General features: G+C 32.3%; 10 protein-coding genes across 10 annotated transcripts; 4 read left to right on the top strand and 6 right to left on the bottom strand.

Annotated features, from left to right (window-relative positions):
• Positions 1-348: 348 nt before the first annotated feature.
• TVAGG3_1045740 (uncharacterized protein) lies at positions 349-937 on the top strand (the record flags this gene model as incomplete). The annotated part of the gene is made up of 1 exon (XM_001584381.1): positions 356-619. The coding sequence occupies one exon, from the start codon at positions 356-358 to the stop codon at positions 617-619; it is 264 nt and encodes an 87-aa protein (XP_001584431.1).
• A 144-nt stretch (positions 938-1081) lies between these two features.
• On the bottom strand, positions 1082-2646 carry TVAGG3_1045730 (cysteine biosynthetic process from serine; the record flags this gene model as incomplete). The annotated part of the gene is made up of 1 exon (XM_001584380.2): positions 1130-2611. One exon carries the CDS (start codon positions 2609-2611, stop codon positions 1130-1132), a length of 1482 nt encoding a protein of 493 aa, XP_001584430.1.
• Positions 2647-3098: 452 nt separating this feature from the next.
• On the bottom strand, positions 3099-3884 carry TVAGG3_1045720 (phosphatidate phosphatase protein; the record flags this gene model as incomplete). Its single annotated transcript, XM_001584379.1, has 1 exon — positions 3099-3884. The coding sequence occupies one exon, from the start codon at positions 3882-3884 to the stop codon at positions 3099-3101; it is 786 nt and encodes a 261-aa protein (XP_001584429.1).
• A 902-nt stretch (positions 3885-4786) lies between these two features.
• On the top strand, positions 4787-5149 carry TVAGG3_1045710 (RNA polymerase II transcription regulator recruiting protein; the record flags this gene model as incomplete). Its single annotated transcript, XM_001584378.1, has 1 exon — positions 4787-5149. The coding sequence occupies one exon, from the start codon at positions 4787-4789 to the stop codon at positions 5147-5149; it is 363 nt and encodes a 120-aa protein (XP_001584428.1).
• A 1643-nt stretch (positions 5150-6792) lies between these two features.
• On the top strand, positions 6793-7563 carry TVAGG3_1045700 (uncharacterized protein; the record flags this gene model as incomplete). The annotated part of the gene is made up of 1 exon (XM_001584377.1): positions 6793-7563. The coding sequence occupies one exon, from the start codon at positions 6793-6795 to the stop codon at positions 7561-7563; it is 771 nt and encodes a 256-aa protein (XP_001584427.1).
• Positions 7564-7986: 423 nt separating this feature from the next.
• TVAGG3_1045690 (uncharacterized protein) lies at positions 7987-10948 on the bottom strand (the record flags this gene model as incomplete). The annotated part of the gene is made up of 1 exon (XM_001584376.1): positions 8039-10942. One exon carries the CDS (start codon positions 10940-10942, stop codon positions 8039-8041), a length of 2904 nt encoding a protein of 967 aa, XP_001584426.1.
• Positions 10949-11338: 390 nt separating this feature from the next.
• TVAGG3_1045680 (TBP-class protein binding) lies at positions 11339-12387 on the top strand (the record flags this gene model as incomplete). The annotated part of the gene is made up of 1 exon (XM_001584375.1): positions 11384-12328. The coding sequence occupies one exon, from the start codon at positions 11384-11386 to the stop codon at positions 12326-12328; it is 945 nt and encodes a 314-aa protein (XP_001584425.1).
• Positions 12388-12782: 395 nt separating this feature from the next.
• TVAGG3_1045670 (uncharacterized protein) lies at positions 12783-17934 on the bottom strand (the record flags this gene model as incomplete). Its single annotated transcript, XM_001584374.1, has 1 exon — positions 12817-17934. One exon carries the CDS (start codon positions 17932-17934, stop codon positions 12817-12819), a length of 5118 nt encoding a protein of 1705 aa, XP_001584424.1.
• Positions 17935-17948: 14 nt separating this feature from the next.
• Positions 17949-18849, bottom strand: TVAGG3_1045660 (uncharacterized protein; the record flags this gene model as incomplete). The annotated part of the gene is made up of 1 exon (XM_001584373.2): positions 17949-18849. A coding segment is annotated over one exon (901 nt), but the record flags the coding sequence as incomplete, so codon positions are not given.
• Positions 18850-19457: 608 nt separating this feature from the next.
• On the bottom strand, positions 19458-20135 carry TVAGG3_1045650 (uncharacterized protein; the record flags this gene model as incomplete). The annotated part of the gene is made up of 1 exon (XM_001584372.1): positions 19458-20135. One exon carries the CDS (start codon positions 20133-20135, stop codon positions 19458-19460), a length of 678 nt encoding a protein of 225 aa, XP_001584422.1.
• Positions 20136-20556: the final 421 nt, after the last annotated feature.

Below are 20556 nucleotides of genomic sequence, written 5' to 3'. Positions count from 1 at the left end.
GCAATTTTTTTCCTTAGTTCAAATAATAAGTTTCATCACGTAAATATGAATTAGTTTGTATGCAGATTACGCATTTTCATGACAATGTTAAGGATTATCCCTTGAAAAATTTGGAAATTTATTTGATTCAAGGCTAAAGGTCACAACTCTGAAATTTAAAGTGATCATTACTGTTTATAACGAGAGTCTAAGTTTAGAAGCTTTAATAATGAATATTGCTTCATTTGAAAATGAGAAGTGGATGAAAAACGCATATTAATATGGAGATATTATATATAGATGCGATTTGTAATATATTTAAATTATTTAAAATCCATTCCAAACCACACGTTTTCTCATTTTTTGACAAAAAAAGATGGGCTGCTGCTTAAGCGCTGAAAACCAATTAGATTTCCAATCAATTTCAGCTGTGGAATCAGTACTTGATAACTTAAGTGCGAACAAAAGCCAGTACAGGGAAGAGGAAGCAGGACCAATTCAAGGTCCAAATCCTCTAACATTTCAGAATGTTGCCCTTTCAGACACTTCGTCGGATATTGACGAGGAACTTATTGCAGAAATGACAAAGTCAGATGAAGACGAGCACCCTAAGAAACATAAAGGAAAGGGAAAGCACTAAATCGCGAGAACAAAACTATTCGAAATTGATTTTACAATAAATTCTGTATGTTTTAGTTGTAGATGCATGTTACTAATTGATATAAAATTTCTATTAGCTTGATATTCTTACATTTTTTAACTATTTTCCATTGATTTATTTAAATCATACGAAATCAGAGCTATTATTTGATTCAAAAAAGAATGTTTCAATATAATTAAGCTATTGTAATATCAAATTAGATTATTGAAATATTACTTCTGACAAAATCTAAAGTAATAGCTTGGCACTCATAGAATTGTTTATGCACATTATAGACATTTTTAATATAAACTTCTTTCTACAAGAGTCATTTATAAAAATAAATATCTGAAATCATAATATACCTTTTATCTGAATAACTAAATATATAGAAAAACTAAAACTCTATGTTTGTAGTTGTGACATTATCTAAAATCATAGGGTAAGAAAAAAAATTATAAAATTAAATTAAAGTTATGAGGATACTATAACGTATGATTATATTTTTATTTACTCGTATTGTTTGAGGAGGCCAGTCTTCTCGTTGAAAGCAACGATTAACTTGTCGTACTCGATGGCAGCGTTCATCTGAGCATCCCAATAGCAGTCGCAGTACCACTGAGCGTTGAGTTCCTCGAGTGTCTTACCCTGTTGTTCGATCCATGTGTAGTACTTGAGGTTGTGGATTCTCTTGCGTGTAGCGTATGTGAGCTCTTCGACGTGGTCTGTTGAAGCGCCGAGTATGTATCTGAACCAGTCAGCGTAAGCCTGGCATTCTGTGTACTTGCCGTGCTTCTCCTCGAGTTCCTTGAGTCTGGACTGGTACATGACAGCAGAGTCTGTAGCGACTGTGAACATCATGTCCTTCTCTGTGAATTCGAAGTACTTGGCCATCTTGATGCAACCAAGGATGTTAGCAATGCCAGAGATACCAAGGTTGGCGAGGTCTTCGATGAGTTCATCGGTAACGCCGTGTTCCTTGAGAACCTTCTTGCCTTCTGGTGTGTTGAAGACTCTGAGCATCTGCATGCAAGCCTCATCATCGATGCCGAGAACAACATCCTGATCCTTGGCGTTCAAGACCCATGGAACGTGCTTGTCACCAATGCCTTCGATTCTGTGGTCACCGAAACCGTTGACAAGAAGTGTTGGGCACTGAAGAGCTTCTGAGCAGCCTAACTTCATGTGTGGATACTTCTTGTGGAGGTACATGCCGGAAGCAAGTGTGCCAGCAGAGCCCTGGTTGAGGCAAACACCAGCAAGGCGGGAGCCTTCCTTCTTGTGGTCGTTGAAGACTTCCTCCATGGCTGGGCCTGTAACGTGGTAGTGGAAGATTGGGTTAGCGAACTCTTCGAACTGGTTGAGGTTGACAACCTTGCCAGCGCCTTCCTTTGTGAGGGCACCAGCCTTGTCGAAGATCTCCTTGACGTTGGATTCGCAGCCTGGTGTGGCGTAAACTTCAGCGCCGATCTCCTTGAGCCAGTTGAATCTCTCCTGGGACATTTGTTCTGGGAGGACAGCGATGGCTGTGCAGCCAAGAAGGCGGGAGTTGAAAGCACCGCCACGGCAATAGTTGCCTGTTGATGGCCAGAGAGCCTTTTGAGCTGTTGGGTCGAAATCACCACGGATAAGGCGGGAAACGAGTGGGCCGTATGTAGCGCCGACCTTGTGGCAGCCTGTTGGGAAGCGCTTGCCGATAAGGACGTAGATTGGGGCCTTGACGCCAGAAAGGACTGTTGGGATTTCGATTGCGTTGACCTTGCCGTAGCCGCCTGTCTTGATATCGTTATGCCATGAGATGCGGAAGAGGTTGAGTGGATCAACATCCCAAAGGCCGATTGTCTTCAGCTTCTCAACGATCTTTGGTGGAACTTTCTCTGGATGAGCGAGCTGGTCGAATGTTGGGAGGATGATGTTGCGTTGCTTGCAAAGCTCGATTGTCTTGTCGAGGACCTCCTGGTTGACGATTTGTGTGTTGACGTACTTCGACATCAATAAAAGTGAATTGAACTGAATTGTTCTCAAACCTCACAAATGAAAACGATGAAGAATTACAATTTTTGTGAAGGGTTTAACGGTTTTATCCATTTCAATCACAATGATTGTTAGCAATGTTTCATTCATCTTTATTATTCAAAATTGCTACTTTTTACAACTGATTTACATGTCAAAAAATATTTGTATTGTTTTTATAATTTCTCCAAGTTTTCGAATAGATTTTGATATTTCGCATAGGACACACATTTCAAATTATGCATAATTATCATCAGTGATGAAATGAACTCGATTTATGTCATTATTTCATAGTTTTTCATGACCGAAATCTGATTTTTTTGAAAAACGTTTTCAACTTTCAGAATATTGAAAACCTCATCTAAGATTGATCATTTTTCGGTTATGTTGAATAGTATTTTGAAATAAATACAAAAATTCTTAAATAATTTTTTATAAACAAATCACAAATAGTATAATTTGTTATTTAAGGGCAATATTTTACAGCATCATCATTACTTAATGTTGGATCTGAGTTATCAGCCGAAACTTCACTTAATTCGACCTCAAACATATCATTCTTCGCAGTAGAGAAGACAAAATAAGAAATCAAGAAGCCAACAAAAAATCCTGCAAGAACATCATCAGCATGATGACGATAGTCTACAATTCTTGTTGCTCCAATATATAATGGAATTACAAGAACGCAAAAGGCGATGAAAAATGCAATAGATGTTGATCCATATATTTCCTTCTTCAAGAATAATGCAATGAAAGCATATCCTGCCATAGCACTTGATGAATGTCCAGATGGCCATGATCTATATTCGTCATAGAACTGACTCTTAGTGATGTTTTTGCTGCAGGTTGAAATGTCTTTTCCAACAGACTTGCCACAGACATTATATATATCTGGGCGTGGGCGGCCAACAACATTTTTGATGACGTTCACAGCTAATGTGCAACTTGCAAGAGCAATTGCAAAGTTCCAAAGTGCTGACCAGAAATGGAAAGGTTTAAATACTTTACTGAAAAATCTTGAAAGGATCTTCATTAAAACCAAAACTACAATGCCTGATGCAGCTAAGATACCAACAAGGACAAATACTTTGATTGTATCTTTTCCGTTTCCTGGATAATTTGATTGAGAATCATTTTCTGGTATCGCCATTGGATGCGGAGGTTGGAGCATTGAAACTCCTACGAGAGCAAAGAGCACAATGGCAAGAATAAGGTGTGGAAGATCTAGATAAGCCAAACAGCTTTTAGACATTGAACAAATATGATCTGAAAAGCTATGTGAAGATTTTGAGAGAATTTATTTTTTGTGAAGAAATAAAATAAGTTTGTTGAGAAACCATTCAATTAAAGAAAGGTACCACGAATAAGTTGTTATTAAGGTTAACTCCAATGCTTGCTGAATTCCAAAAGCTTAATAACCAGCTAACCTTCACAACAATTCAAATTTGAAAGGTGACAAAACACACGGTGAAAAATTTATGACTGATAAATTTGGATATGATTAATGAGGACATTATAAAAATCATAAAGACGATTTGCGCTTGCAAATTATTCATTTTTACAAAAATAAATGAGATTTAGATTCTTTTATTAATTTTTTCATGAAAATTTTGCATCATCAATTCGATATACTAGCAATGATGAAATGAAACCGAGGTCATTAAATTTTAGTGAAGAATCCATGAATGTTGAACATAATTTCCACCAAAGCGAATACCGAATAAAAAAAATTGAAAAGCTTCTAATATTTAATTTTGCAATTGATGCGTTAATCTCAATTAGCAAATCTAGGAGGAATCGTTATTGTTCTCAAATTGATTTTGTGATGGTTCCGCTTTCGATAATTTGTAATTGAATGTGAAATAATCGTATGTATCAACTACCATTCATGAATAATCTTATATCATTTTTTGATCTTCTCAAATTACCTCAGGTTATTTTTTGATAAATGAAATCCCGGTGATTTTTTGTGAGAAACCTACTCTCACAAGGATCAAAAATCTGTCTCTATTTCAATAATAGAATACTTATCAATAAATTCTTTATTTTATTGAATTGATTTTTTGATAAGTCAATAATTGAAAGCGATGCACGTTTGACTTCAGAAAAAAGAAAATGCATTCAATTTTTCTGACACTGTGATACATTTTTATAATGGAAGGAAATTCGCACCCTGATTGCACGTCACAGAGAAGAAGGTTTACATCAACTGAAGATCAGAAGATAATTCATTTAGTTGAAGATTTGAAGATTCATTCGTGGGAAGCCGTTGCAAAGCATATTCCATTCAGAACAGCAAGCCAATGTAGAGATAGGTATAATCACTACTTGTCTGTGAAGGTTGTAAATAAGCCATGGTCTCTTGAAGAAGACGAGATAATTTATAATAAGTTCAAAGAAATCGGCCCATTATGGAGTGTAATTGCAAAAGATCTTCCTATAAGAAATGGTTCATGTATAGGGTGGCAGGAAACCCCCGTAGCATCTAGGGATCAAAAGGAGATAGCTACATTCTAGTTTCATATTCATAAACCTTTGTTAAATTAGGTAACTTATAGTTGTGTATCTTTGATCAAAAGATTTGAATGAGATCGAAAAGATGGAATTTGTATCTTCAGGAACGAAAAAAAATAATTTTTTCAAAAAAATTGAATCTGAAAACCATATTATAATCTCAGTTTGTTGTTGGGATATTCTTCTGGATATTTAATAAGTATGATATAAAATATGATTGATAATATAACTAATTCTGTATTAGATTTTGTTCTATCTCATCTATTCAGATATTTTTTAGCATCCAAGTTTATTCGGGTAATTTTGACAAAAAAGTTCACTTCGAATTACGATTAGCTCATCGCCATAACCAATGGTTGTAACAACCAAACAAGTTAAAACATAATAATAAAAAGTTATGTATTTTATAATTCTTTGATAGGTTTTTTATTAATAATTACTAGTAATTCTGAAAACTTTATTTTATCAATTATCCCCGCACTCAAAAAATGACATTTTATGACGTTTTAAACAAAATAGTTTACATCAAGCACAAGAAATTACAATGTGTTTGCTATATAATATATTAAATAAACTCGTATATTTTCTTTTTTATCATACAAAGTTGGATTGATTATAATCACATAAAGCACAGCTAGATTCCAAATCATCATAAGAAAAGGTGATACTTTTTCTTCATAATATATGGCGAAATGAACTTTAATAACTCGCTCAAATCAAGGATTGGAGACTCATGATTAAAAATATAATAGGCTATTATTGACGTATTTTCTAAATATAGTATCAAATTCGAGATAACCCAATTAGGTATTGAGATGCTATGGGGGTTTCCTGCCACCCTATATTAAGAATAGATTCTATTCTAAGAATTTCAAAGAAAGAATGGAAATCATCATCTCAATGAACGATATTTTCAATAATGAAAGCCCAGAAGAAAATATTTTTGATGATTTTGTAGAACTCGATGCACTCTGATCAATGATTCTCAATATCATATATTATAAATAAACACGGAGAATTATCTATCTATTAAAATACTATATCATTTTAAATTTAAAATTAGGACTGTAAGATTAAATTTTGGTTGTTTTTCATTGGCTATTTACATATTCAGCTTGGAATATGTATGCTAAATAGAAATAAAATAATATCGAAATTAAGTAATATCGAGATAAATTAGATCGAATATGATTGTAAATTTATTAATTTTATAATTCATTGACTATCGTAGCCTACCGGCATATGCAACTGATTAAAATTCATTCACATTGATAAATTCCATAATGGAAATAATGGAAATTTATTTTCCATAAAGGAAATAATGTTTTATATAAGACTATTCACTAGATTATTTGGCTAAAGCATATTATCCAATAATCTTGATCCTTTCAAAACGGAGGATAATTGAAGATGTGTATCGTTATCAATTTTTGAGAGTATAATTGTTAGATAATTTTCCTTGAGGAATATTAGAATTTTGAAACCTTTATCGATAAGTTTAGATTTTATTTTAAGCTTATCAGATTTGTTTCAGTTCTCAAAGAATAATTTCTTTGAAAATTGATAAGTTTGTAAAATTTTTCACCGTAAAATGAAGAAACAATTGATTGAAGATGTATAGTTCATTTTTCTAGAATTAATTCAGAATGATGATGTTCTTATCATTGATAAAAGCTAGCAGTGCAATTACAACTAATGCAAATTGCACAAAACTTGAATATGGAAGTGGTACAATTAGAGCAATAAATGAAACATTATGCTACACATTAAGCAAAGATACATTTGTTGTATTCAGTACAATTCATGGAGAAGAAGCAGATGTTAACATCACTGCATCATCTGCTGCAAATCCAAAGAATATCGAAAGATTTTTAGGTTTAAAGATGAAGAATGCTGTATTCTTTGAAGCGAATGGAATCATTAATATCACAGCGGTTGAATCCAAAACAGTTTATTATACTGCTTATAATGCATCAACAATTGTTTCTTTAAAGGCGAATAAGATCGGATTCATATCAGGTAAAACTTCATTCTTTGCTTCATCTAATAAAGACGATGAGAACTCTGTAAGTATGAAACTAAAGGATGGTGTAAATGCCATATTTGTTGAAAGAAATCCTGAACATGCTACCATCAACAATATATTGGCAACTGGAAATGTGACACTTATGTATTTCGATGTTAATGGGATTTCAATCAATGAATCTAATATTATTAATGCAAGTAACTTTGTTGTTGTTGCCAATCTTACAGGAAAGAAGTCTAATGGTACTATTTCAATTTCCATAGCTCCATCTCAAGAAAATGAAGAGATTTACTATAAGTATACAATTTCAACAAGCACTTCTTCAAAGATTGTCAAAATCGATCATGGAGATGAAGAACATGATGATCATAATGACCATAAAAAAGCATGATAAAAAGCAGGGCAAAAAGCATGACAAAAAGCATGACAAAAGCTTTTTAGATCTTGACGTTGATGACCTTGAAATAGTTGGTATTGTTTCTACATCGGTTGCTTTTGCCCTCTTCATATGCATAATTGCCCTTGTATGTATACTCATTGGATGCTGTGCTAAATGTTGCAAATGTGCAAAGAAGGATGCAACTTATTCTTCAATTGAAAATAAGGAAGATAATTCCCAGCCAGTGATTTACAATAATCTTTAATTTGGTTTGATGATTTCCAGTAAAATTTTGATATTCAAGAACAATTAATTCTTTTTTCTTATATTCACAAGCCTCAGATTTCGATGCCTGTTGATTATTGCTAATCAAAAATTGTAATTAGACATGGTATGTATGTTTTCTATAACTTATAGTGGGAAAAGAAGTGTAAATTTATAAATAAATTTAAAATATTAAATATTTAATATGAAATTACAAAAGAATTTAATAATTTGGGATTCTCCTTCTCATTATCTTTGTCCTTGGAATTCTCTTAACATTCTCACTTGGATTTTCTTCTTCAACTAGAACATTTTCGTCATTTTCAACTTTTTCAAACGAAATTTGTTGAACATGCCATGCAGAAACTCTGATAATTTCATGGTCTTGAAGTAGTGGATTGGCATCTTCGTCATCTTTGATTACTTCGGCATATTCAAAGTTGCATTCACCAGAAGCGAACAAAATTGGTTCTGTTTCTGGATCGAACTTTGAAAATTCCATTTCTTCTGAGTTTTTCTCGGAAACAATTGTTCCAGGGTTAATAAAAGTAAATGAGCTCATCTTCATTGTTGTGTCTTCATCATCGTAGCATGGAGCGATTGGAGGATCTTCGTATTTCACCCTCTTGATTGTGTTGGATTCGCAAAGGTAAAAGTTGTAAATGTAATTATCGCCTCTTGAACTACCTTTTGCTTTAATCCAGACACAAACAAAGGAACTGTACAAACTTGAAGCGAAATATATGTTTTCGTATGGTTCCTTATATATTATATTGGTTTCTATCTCTCTTTGGCCGGTAATTGAAATTGTTCTCATGAAAATCAAATTTTCTATCTTGAAAACGACCAAAAGGATATCTCCTCTAATGATAGAGAAGTATAACAATGAGGATTGTGATGGTAATATATGGAATTTCGTGTTTCCGTTGTAAATCTTTCCTTCTGTGCTTACAAAGATCGGTTTTCCTTCTTTTGTCAATGCAAAATCATAAACCTTGATTTTAGCATACTTCTTAAGGCGAATATCTGAGATAGAATAAAGGAATGAGTTAATTAATAAATAAATTTCGGGAATTGATGGCATAGATAGGACTTTTTCAATGTCAGAACCTTCTTCTGGGAGTTTTAACTCAATATTCGTGTCATTTTTAACGTCCAAGAGGCGCAAATGAGTATTATTTGCCAAACATGCGAAAGTTCCTCTCTTTGATGGGGCAATATGAGCACTCTGGAGATCTTTAATATTCTTAGAATCAAGTAAGTTGACAATAAGCTTCTTTCCTGGGGGCATCTCATCTGGTTTCAAGATAAGCTCTTCATCGAAGACTTGTCTGTACTCTAATGCGTATATTCCTGCATATTCTCCAATTTTTATGATGAAATATGGAGAAAACTGGGAAATAGAAATTTCAATATTTTCCGAATTCTTCGAAACTTTGGATTTCGGAAGGAATACGTAGCTGCTTCCCAAAATATCTGGGTTTCCGAGGGTTTCTTTGTCAATTGTCTGTTGTAATGGGTTTGGATTTTCTGGAACTTTGTCAATTTCTGATTCAACTACTTCCTCTGTCTCGTGTTGGTGGGAATTCTTAGTTTTATTAACAGCATTGACAATTCCAGCCTTGAATTCGCTGATAAATGAATTAACTTTGTCATTTGTGGCCTTGATTTCTGAGAGTGCATCGTTAAGTGATTTTTCTACTATTGGTTTCAACTCGTTGCTAACTTTGGAAACGATATCTGGAATAACGACAACTTCTCTAAGGTAGTTAGCGAATTCTGGGCGTAAATGCTGCATAATTATGTTGGAGAAGTTCTCGTAATCGAATGCAACTGGTACTTGGACTTGATTTTGTTGGACTTGTACAGGATTTGCAACTTGTGGAGCAGGCTGAGGTTCAGGAACAACTTCTGGTGGTTGTGTCTCCTTTTGAGCAGGTTGTGGTGCGATTTCTTTGACTGGTTCAGCTTTAACTGGTGATTCTTCTTTTTGTGGAGGTTCTTGCTGACAATTCGTATCAGGAGCTGGAACTTGTTCATATGTAGGGGTAGAGTAATCAATTTCGGCCTGAACAACCTTTGGTAAAATTCGAATTTGTTTTTGTTCAGTTTTGAGTGGATAAGGGCTTGGAATTGTGTTTTCATTATGGCCAATTTGGAATATAGTGTATTCCTTTTTGTTTGTTCCTTCTTTCTTTTTGATTAAAACAAATTTTTCTGACAAAATTTCAATTTTTTCAAAAGTTGTAAGCGGAATCAGAGAAAGTACTTCGATTTCGCTAAATTTGAATAGTTCTGGACTTTCAAAGAATTTCAAGAAATTAATTTCTGTAGAATAAACACAGGAAAGGCTGGAGTTTGGTAGCGATACCGTATTGATTTCTCCTTTAAGTGGCTGTTTCAGAGTTGATTTAATAGAAATTGATGCTTGGTATTTGCCTATTTCATTAAATTCAAAAATTTGGCTTGTAATTTCGTTAAGTTTTATTTTGTCTTGTGATATAACGCAAGCCTGTGTTTTGTTGAGTGAATAGAGCTTGATAATATTGCGGGAATTTGGAATATCGATACTTACACTTGAAACTTCATTGTTTTTAATGTTCTTGATATGGAGCGTTCTTTCTTCTCTATAAAGATAGTTATTATTAATAAAAACGCAGATATCATCGATTTTTTGGTTATCTGGTGAAATTTTATTGATTTTGTCATTCTCTAGCAAGAAAACCGAGTTAGATGCTAAAATAAGTATTGTAATGTTGTTAATGTTCGGGAAAATTGCAACATCTTGGATAATAAATTGAAATGGTTTTTCAAATATCATTGTTAGATCGTTTTTATACAATCTCACTGTCTGAGAATCAAATGTAAATAAGTAATTTGATGTAGAATTGCGTGATGATTTGATGAATAAATTTCCATTTGATAATTCTTTGCGTGGAGATTCTTTTATCTTGTGGTAATATTTGTCGTAAAGTTCTACTGTATTTTCTTTAAATTGAAAAATATTTTCATCAGAAAAACAGACATTTCCTTCCAATTCCATGACTTTTGGACGCTTGAGTGATATCCTATCAAGTACATTAGAAAAGGGTTGGCTTCCTGAAGATGGAGAAGCAGCTGCTGTCATTTGTTTTTATTTTGGATCCTTTTTAAAAATGTTACCCCCTTCTATAATAATTCTTGGATTTCAAAGTTGTAAAAAAAGACAGAGTTCTTAATAAAGATTATTTTATGAATAGTACATGCCTTCCAATGCAAAGATAGAATCACATCTTCAATATCAATTCGAAAATTTAAGCAAACAATGTGAATGAATATATCAGCAAGCTTCTTTTGATGTTATATATTTTAGTACTATATGTTGGTGTGACTCAAACAGTTTATACAACTGGAATTCATCAAATTACCACATTAATATCGAATTTCAAGCTATCCTCTTAGTGTAAAATGTTTTGTTAGATGAAAATATATCTACGATATAATTTAAAAGCTAATAACAAATTCTTTTGAACGGTTTGGTCATATGTAAAAAAAATTTACAAAAATTTGAAAAAAAAATTTTTATTAAATGTCTCTTAAGGCAAAGAGGAATATTTATGAGTGTCCGCATTGCCACACATTCTCCATGATTGTTAACGACAAAACCGGTCTTCTTGTATGCAATAAATGCGGTGTTTGTGCAGATACTCCACTTTATGATGAAACATCCGAGTACAGAAACTTTGCAATTGAACACGGTGTTAAAGATAAATCCCGTACAGGTTATTCTGGCGATGCAAATGCGGCGGATCTTGGTACAGCTATTCAATTAACCGGATCAAAGAACAGCAAATTACTGAGTGACTTAAATAAGAAAATTGTTCAAGATAGTAAACTCATTAAACTTAAGAAAGCTATGAGAAGAATTTCCCAACTTGTTGAAGATATGAATTTAGGAAAACCAATTGCATCAAAAGCCCAAGAAATATACAAAAATGCTTTGGATAACGGTCTTCTTCACAACCAAAAGTTAGTTGCTGTTGATGCTGTTTGTGTTTATTATGCTTGTATACATCGTAAACAAGCTATTGATATTGCAGATGTTCTTAAATATCGTGATGAAATCACATTAAAAGATTTCCATAATGTTGAAAAAAGTCTTGATTCTTTGCCAGACCTTAAAGTTACAACATCATTTGCAGAAGTTGCTGCAGGATTTGCTGAGACGAAACTTCATCTTAGACCTTTCGTTTGCGATGCAATTTTGGCTCTCGGAAGAGTATTTGAAGCAAACTCTTCTTTCGCTGGTGCTGATCCAACAACAATCGCTGGCGCTCTCGTTTTGCACATCAATGACTATCTGCTACCAGGTTTCAAAACTACTGTTGAAAATGTGTTGACTGTCGTAGGAAAATCAGAAAAAACTGTCTTGAAATATAAGAAAGAAATCGATGGTTTGAGAGAACAGACTAAAAACATTCCTGCTGTAGCTGAATTGATCAAGATTATGAAAGATGAAGAAATGAAGAGATAAAATTCAAATCTTACTATAATGTATGATATATTTCCATTAAAAAAAATATTAATAAAAAAGTTTTTTTTTGAGTTTTAGTTTTGTTTTTAATTATGCAATTAAGCTTCGGCATATATGTCATGGTCTTCAAAGTTGAATTTCAAAGGCGATTGGCGATAGGTATCTGAATTAGTGTACCCTTAATTGATACTGTATTAGTTTACTGCATATAATCTCGATTTATTGATACTTAAGATCATTTATGATACTATGATTTGGAAAAGCTTGTTTTTAAATATATTTTAGTAAGTTTTATAAGTGAAAAAAATAATTAAAAGCATGACAATAATGCATATAACTTACATTTTCATATAGCCATATATATTTCCATAACCATATATTTGCTTTTGATCATAATCATGATTAACATCTAATTGATTGCAGATTTAACTAAATAAATAATATACATGTTTAATAACAAAGAAAAATAATCACAGGTCTGGAGCTTCTTAGCATTCTGGTGAATTATTTGATTCGCTGCATTCTTCAGCAGAAACTTTAGCTGCTTTTGTCTGTGTATAAATAGAATAAATGGCAACACCAACAACAATAAGGAATATTGCGAAGATTGTCCAGCCGGAAATAGCTCCTGCCATGTATTTACCTTCGAATTCATAGATTTCATCGTTCTGAATGCTGTATGGAAGTTCGATTTCGTTGTTTTGGTTTTTAGTATTTACAGTCAAAATGAAATCTTGTTCGTCGATGTCTTCTGGTGGATTGATGACAGAGACAAAAAATGAATTGATTGAAAGATTTGAATCTTCCATTGATTGCTTGATTGGTGTTCCATCTGGTGTGAACGTTTCAACGATGTTGATTTTATTAGATTTAATTTCTGATCTAGAATACAAAGAATTGAATGATTTGAAGATGCATGTTTTGTTATCTTTAGAGATCACATACTTGCATCTCATGGTTCTACTTCTGTATTTGCTGCACAAAGTGATATCTTCTGATCCACCGGAGATAATCATTTCATTGCATTTATCTTGAAGATAGTCGAGTTTGTATATGTTCATAGGAATCCTGCTGATTGTGTCTTTCTTGATGATTTTGACACTGATCTCCGTTTCTTTCTTTGTCACAATTGCATGTTTCTTCATCTCTGTCAAATTGATCTTGACTTTATTAGATAACGCTGCAATGGAATAATCTTCTCCGATTGATGGATCAAATATAACTAGTGAATTTGGACTGATCTTGACAGTGCTCATATCATTCACTATCGAAATTCTTGGATGAAATATTTCTGGTCGTAATGAAACATGCGGTGAAACTGATGTTGAACTTGTGAAAAAATGTTGAAATGCAGAAACATGGAAATTACCGCTTACATGAGACTTATCAATTTGTTTTTGTGCAATTATAGATGATATTCCTATGAATGAGTTCTTATAAATATCATTAGAAACAATTCTAAAAACTGCAAATGTGACGTTATGTAATAATTTTGTCTCTCTAATTACGTCTAGTTTATCGTCCATTGTGTATGAAAAATAGATATCAATTTTGAATTTGTCATTATTAGATATTGGAAATGAAAGATATGATATTACATCACAATCTTCTGATCCAATGAAAACAACTAAGTGATTTGAGATGAAATATTTGTATCCAACATCAATAAGATACTGTTTCTTGTCTTGGTTGATGATGAAATCTAATGTTGAATCCTCTTTTTCAAGAGCAAAGATAACGAATTCGAGAATTCCATTGCTATGAATTCCTTTAACTTTGAAAGATCCTGTTGGCATAATAATCACCCTGATATCACTCATTCCTGGAAAACTGAATTTATTATGGTTTAAGAAAGCTACAAATCCATTTTTACCAGATGAGACTGGAGTAATAACTGTTGTTACTTCATATTTGGAAACTCTTGCTTTATTTCTTCCAAATTTCGCTGAAATTATAACATCATAATCCCTTGTTTTAACATTTGTCTCAGTTTCCTGGGACTTTGAACCTGTACCACCTGTATTTGTATTGGTTTTATCATCAGTGTTTGTTTCATTTGTATTTGTGCTTATTCCTCCTGGATTTGTATTCGTTTTATCATCAGTGTTTGTGTTTGTTTGACTTGTATTTGTGCTAGTTCCTCCTGGATTTGTATTGGTATAATTATCAGTATATGTTTCGTTTGAATTTGTATTAGTTCCATCATGAGAATCTGTGCCTGAGCCATCTGGGTTTGGGTCGATTTCATCATTATTTGTATCAGTTTCATCATTATTTGTGTCGATTTCATCATTGTCGGCATCATTATCATCATCATCTTTATTTGTATCAGGATCATCATCAGTATTTGATCCTGTTTCGTCGGTAATTGTATCAATATCATCTGGATAGTCAAATTTATCATAAAAATATAATGGAGTTGAGTGTGAAATACCAACATAGCCATATGGATTGCTTTCGCCAACTTTGTATTCAATAATGAATGATTTCTTGTATTTGAGTGTTGTGAATTCATCTTTGATAATAACTGGAGTTGATTCCATAGAAAATGAATCATAATATGAAAATTTATTCAAATCAGAAGTTTTTGTGTCTTTAAATAAAACTGTTGTCATTTCACCTGTTCCTAAATGGATGACACAATACTTACTATTTTCTTTTGTATAAGCGTTAGTGAAAAATAAATCATGAAAATAATTCACATTGTATTTAATATTACAATCTTTAGCTAATTGATAAACTGTGAACTCAATGTTGTATTTACCACTAAAAACTGATATGAAATCTGGATTCATGATAGAACTTGAAATTGCTCTTTTTGATGATTCATTTATGTATTGTCTTGAATGGAAAACAACAAATGTGTTGAATTTATCTGATTTTGGAAATTTGATTGTGGTGACTTGAAAATTTTGAGGACTAAATGAATTGTGTCCTAATTGTGCAACAAAAAACTGTCTAACAAGAGATTTTCCTTTGAATAAATGATTGAAACCACGAACATGAAGTATTTTTGATTTTGTTGAACCGGATTTTCTTGCAAATATAATTCCACAATATGGGAAAATACAATCATTCTTTGTAATTATCTTTATCATTGAATATAATTTGTATTTATATTTTGTTTCACTGATTTCAAACGATTCTTCCATGTTGAATGTATCTGAGAAAAACATGCTGTAACTTGAATCTGAATAATCGTACTTCTTTAACGTGATTTCTGTTTTCTCGTTTGTTAATGTTGCAATGCAATACTTCTTATTCGGTTTGTAGTGGAGAGGATCAACTGTGAAATGATTACCGTATTGATTGAAAAGTAAATCAATTGTGTCACAGTCTTTGTCCATTTTAAGATGATAGATTGTATCACTGTAATAATCTGAAACTGATTTGATGACAAATGTTTTATCCGAATGAATCATTTTCGAAATTGGAGAATGATCACATTTCATGAGATTCTTTTCATCATTGAAGTAAAGGAAATGATTGAAATTATCATCACGTTCATATGTGATCACAAGTGTCTTAAATTGTGAATCTATGTATGAATTAGGACCATATATCAAATCTGTGAATAATGATACTTTGACTGGATCGATGAATCCATCAAATTTATGATTTTCATCATGTGATAAAATTTTGTCATAAGATCTATAATTTGGTGAGATGAAACCAATATCATATATACCAACAATACCAGATCTCTTTGTTGATGATGAAATATATTCAATTATAAGACAATCTGTTCTCAATGTTTTCATTGTATTACTTATCTCTGTTTTGTTGAAACCGAATATGTATGATTCATATACATTAAATGTTTCATCTTGAGGAAATTCTGGAGTTCGGATAACTTGTTTATCATTATAATTGAGATCTCCAAACAAAACTAAGATGTGTTTCTTATTTGACTCAACTGTTGATGTGTTCCAGTAAACTTGACTGTATTTAGGTTTGAAACTGAAATCATATGAATAATCACCATCAGGAAGAACTAAAAGATAGAATTTGATTGATGAATCTTGTGTTTCGACATCGAGAGTTTCATCCAATTCTGAAATAATACCAGTCTTGTTGCTCTTGATGAAATGAACATCTGACTCTGTGTCAAATGCAACAAAAACTTTGAAACCGTTTTCTTTTGGATAGATAATACTCGTCTTAGACAAAGAGACATTGTTATATCCTGGATGTGCAATATAATAATTTCCATTGATTTCATGAAGTCGTTTACCTTCTGAGTATATATTATCTTGGTTTGATATATATTCGTTTCCAATGATAGTTGTCTCTTTGACCATGATATATGTCTCATTATTTGATATGAAATCAATGTATTTAAATGTCTGTTTTTCATATTCTCTGATTGTATCAACTTTTGTAACTTGATCTTCTGTGTAAAATATCATATCCGTTTCGTTTGTCGAAATCATTGCTATGCAGTGTCTTTTGTTTGGTTCTGCAATCATGAAGTATTGTTGATTAATTTTGTCATTCACCATATTGAATGAGTAGCAATCATTGTCAAATTTTGAAAAGTAATAGATAATTGTACAATATGCATCGCTTGTTTGAATGTAAACTGATTTTCTGTTTCTTAACTTTTGTTCTAAATTGATGTTAATTTCTCGAAGTGAATTCGTTGATTTGAGATAAAGAATCATGTTTTGATAATATTCACAGTTTGATGATAGAATAACAAGTTCATCTTTCTGAATATCAATTTCGTTAAAGCCTTCTCTTGATTCATGTATTGTTGTTTTTGGATATGTTGAGATTTCAAATTGTTTGTTGAAGATTCCTTTTGAAAATTTTTCTGGATGCGATTCTATCGCTTCAATGCTTGCAACACCTGCAATTGAGTTGATTCGTTGAGTGTTGTTGATTCGAAGTGTGACACCTCGTTCAATCGAATATGAATTATCGATCATGTAGTTGTTTCCGTATCTGATCAAATCAACATCTTCTGGATCGAAAACAGTGATACGAGAATCAGAATATGAAACGAAGTGCATGCAAATTAAACCATCTGTCTGTTGGAGATTGACAAAATATGATGTACCATTACCATTGATGATGTATGAATTCTTGCAACCATATTCAACGAGGATCAATTTGAAATACAAGATGTGATATCCTGATGAAGATCGAACAAACAATGGTCGTTGAATATCATAAACTTCGTTTTGACCGATAAAGTATTGTTTGTTGAATATGATGATTGTAGATTTGAATCCTTCCTTACTGTGGAAGTCAATGATTGTATCTTCAGTGTTAGAAATGTTCAAAGTGTGTTTATCAAAGTTTGCAATGTAGAGATTCTTCATTTGGATATTAGGTGAAATTGAGTGTTCGATGTTACCGAAGAACAATCCTGTCATCAGTCCTTCTGTTGAAACTGAAGATGATGAAAATTTGCAAGTATAGATGCCGAACTTGCCTGTGTTGTCGATATTGTTTAGAACAACCAATGAAAAATTTGTTTTCGAAATATTATGTATTCTGTGTTCATGAAGATTGTGTTCTATTGAATTTTGATTTATATCTCTGATGTAGACAACATTATTTCGATTCATGTCTGAACTGTAGTATAATGTGTAGTCCATATCGTATTTCGATGCTAGAATGAGACAATGTTTCCTGTTGATTCCGAGGTTTGAAGAATCGAAAACCGCTTGTTTGTCTGCACCATTGATCATCGCATCAACCGTCTCACACTCGTTGTTTGTTTCTGTAACATAAAACTCGAGTTGAACCGGATTCTTCGGTTTCAAGCCAATGTATGTATTGTTGTTGATTGTGAGGACTTCATTCAGTTTCTGACCATTGTCAAAGAAGATATCTTGAGTGTTGATGAAGGTTGCAAATACTTGGTTTCCATCTGGGAACAGGATGTATGTGAATGTCTCGTTATCAAGTTCTATTGAGTTGTAACCAAACTTAGCGTTATATTCGAATGGGATCTTTTTGACTTCGATAACTCTTTCTGATGTTCTCCAGAAGTTACTGTAGACTGTCTCGTTGCTTGTCTTGTTGAAACTTTGAACACCGACAACGGAGTGTGTATCGGATTCATTCTTCTCATAGAAAAGGAAAATATTGTTCCAGTCATCAATTGTCATATTATTCTCTGTAACTTCGACTGTTGAATTCGGAATATTAAGGTTTTCGACAAATAACTTTCCAGGTGATAACTTGCTCTTGTATAATGTGAAGCTATGGTTAGAATTAGAACCAAAGAACATACAATGACGTTTATTGCTTTCAACTCTCAATGGATCAAAAATATATGAACTTTCGGAATTTCCATTTATCTGAATATAATCGTAAGAATCACAGTTGTTTGGAACCTGTGCAACCATCCATCTTAACACGCCTCCACCAGAATTAGCAGTAATACTTCCTTGATTAACGAGTATCTTTGGAATAGCACCGTAGTAATATTCAGTATAGTGCTTGCAATTATATTTTTTCCAGAAAATTTTCTTGCAGCTTTTGATTCTTTCACTCCCTGTTACCATATTAAATCCGTCGAGATTATAAAATATGACAGCATTATGATGGTCACTTGACGCACCATCAAAACCAATTCAGGTATGCCCTTGTACCCATCTAGAAAACTCAGGATAAAAAGCAATTGTCAGGAGGAAAGAGAGCATTTAAAAAAATTTTCTTATTGTCTGGATTTTTAATTCAAAAATATAAAAAAAAAGAATCAATCAGCTAGCATATCAACATCAACATAAATATTTATTGGTAAAATTTTTAATTTGTAAATTGAGGCGAAGTCGTGATTCTATTCTTAATTACAAAATCAAAACTGGAATTTTGTTTCACTTATGTATATAACTCACACCAATTAGAATATTAATTGGCTAATTAGGCAAAAAAGAGTGCGACTCGAAAAAAAAGAAAATATAGGGGGGAACACTTTTTTCAATTCTGAACATACATTTTTAGAGTTACTGCTTCAAAATCATTGACGCTTGTTGTTATTGTTGATGATTCTAATATACCTATACTTTGTTTGTAAGTAAAATTCATATGAAAATTTTCTCAATTATTTAATTTGTCAAAATTCATATTGTAAACCATCCAACTAAACCAACGATTAAAAATTTGCCTAAAATTAAATTTCAATAGTGTTTTGCTTAGAACTCCAGAAATCATAATCATCATGAGTTGTGAACTTCTTAACACCAACAATTGGTTTGTTATCTTTCTCATCTGGTTCATAATAAAGATAAAGATTATTCCAACCATTAATTGTATACGTTTCTTCTGTAACTTTTGTAGCAGTGTTTGGAATGTTCATGTTCTCAACGAGGAGATTGCCAAATGATTCATTGCTCTTGTAGACAACAAAGTTGTGCTTTGTTTGTGATCCAAAGAACATACAATGACGCTTCCCTTTCTCTAACTTTGAAGGATCAAAGATGTATGAATCTTTAGAGTTTCCTTTGATCATGTAATAATCGAAAGTTTGGCATGACTCTGGAACATTGAATTCCATCCACTTTAGCATTTTATTATCAGCCTTTGCGATAATATGATCCTTGTTCTCTAAAACCTTAGGGATTGCATCGTATTCGTATTTAGTTGAGCGTTTGCAGTTGTATCTTTTCCAAAGTATTCTTTTGCATGATTTCTGTATAAAGCTTCCTGTAACCATTTTGAAACCTTCATTATTATAAAAGATGACAACTTTTTTATGTCCTTCAGTAGTATTTCCGAATTGAACATCTGTTCTGCCATCAATGTACTTAGATTTATAGCCAATAAATTCTGAACTTACTAAGCATAACATACAATGAAACATCATTTGAAAATGTTGAATGGGGAAAAAATTGAGTATAAAGTCACATTATTTGTTTAAAAAGTCGTAAGTGAATATTTATAAGAAAATATGTTTAAAGGAACTTATCTTTCATTATTAAAATAATATTTATGATTAAAAATACAATTGTTTACAAATTTAAATATTTTGTGAAAAAATAAACATGTTAAGGATACCCTTACGTGTCAGATTTTTTGCGCATACGAAGAAGTCATGCTAGACATGAGCTATAAACCTGAAATTTTAGCAACATATTTAAAACTTTTTAAACTACAATACACTTTAATATTCAAGAACAAAAATATTCTTTTTAGAAATTACATAATTATTTTATGTGAAATCTATATAAAAACATATTTTGCGAGCGTAACTTTTTTCTTTATAAGCACCT

Source organism: Trichomonas vaginalis, chromosome I (assembly GCF_026262505.1).
Source record: "Trichomonas vaginalis G3 chromosome I, whole genome shotgun sequence".
Classification (NCBI taxonomy): Eukaryota; Parabasalia; order Trichomonadida; family Trichomonadidae; genus Trichomonas; species Trichomonas vaginalis.
This window is presented reverse-complemented; position numbering and strand designations above follow the sequence as displayed.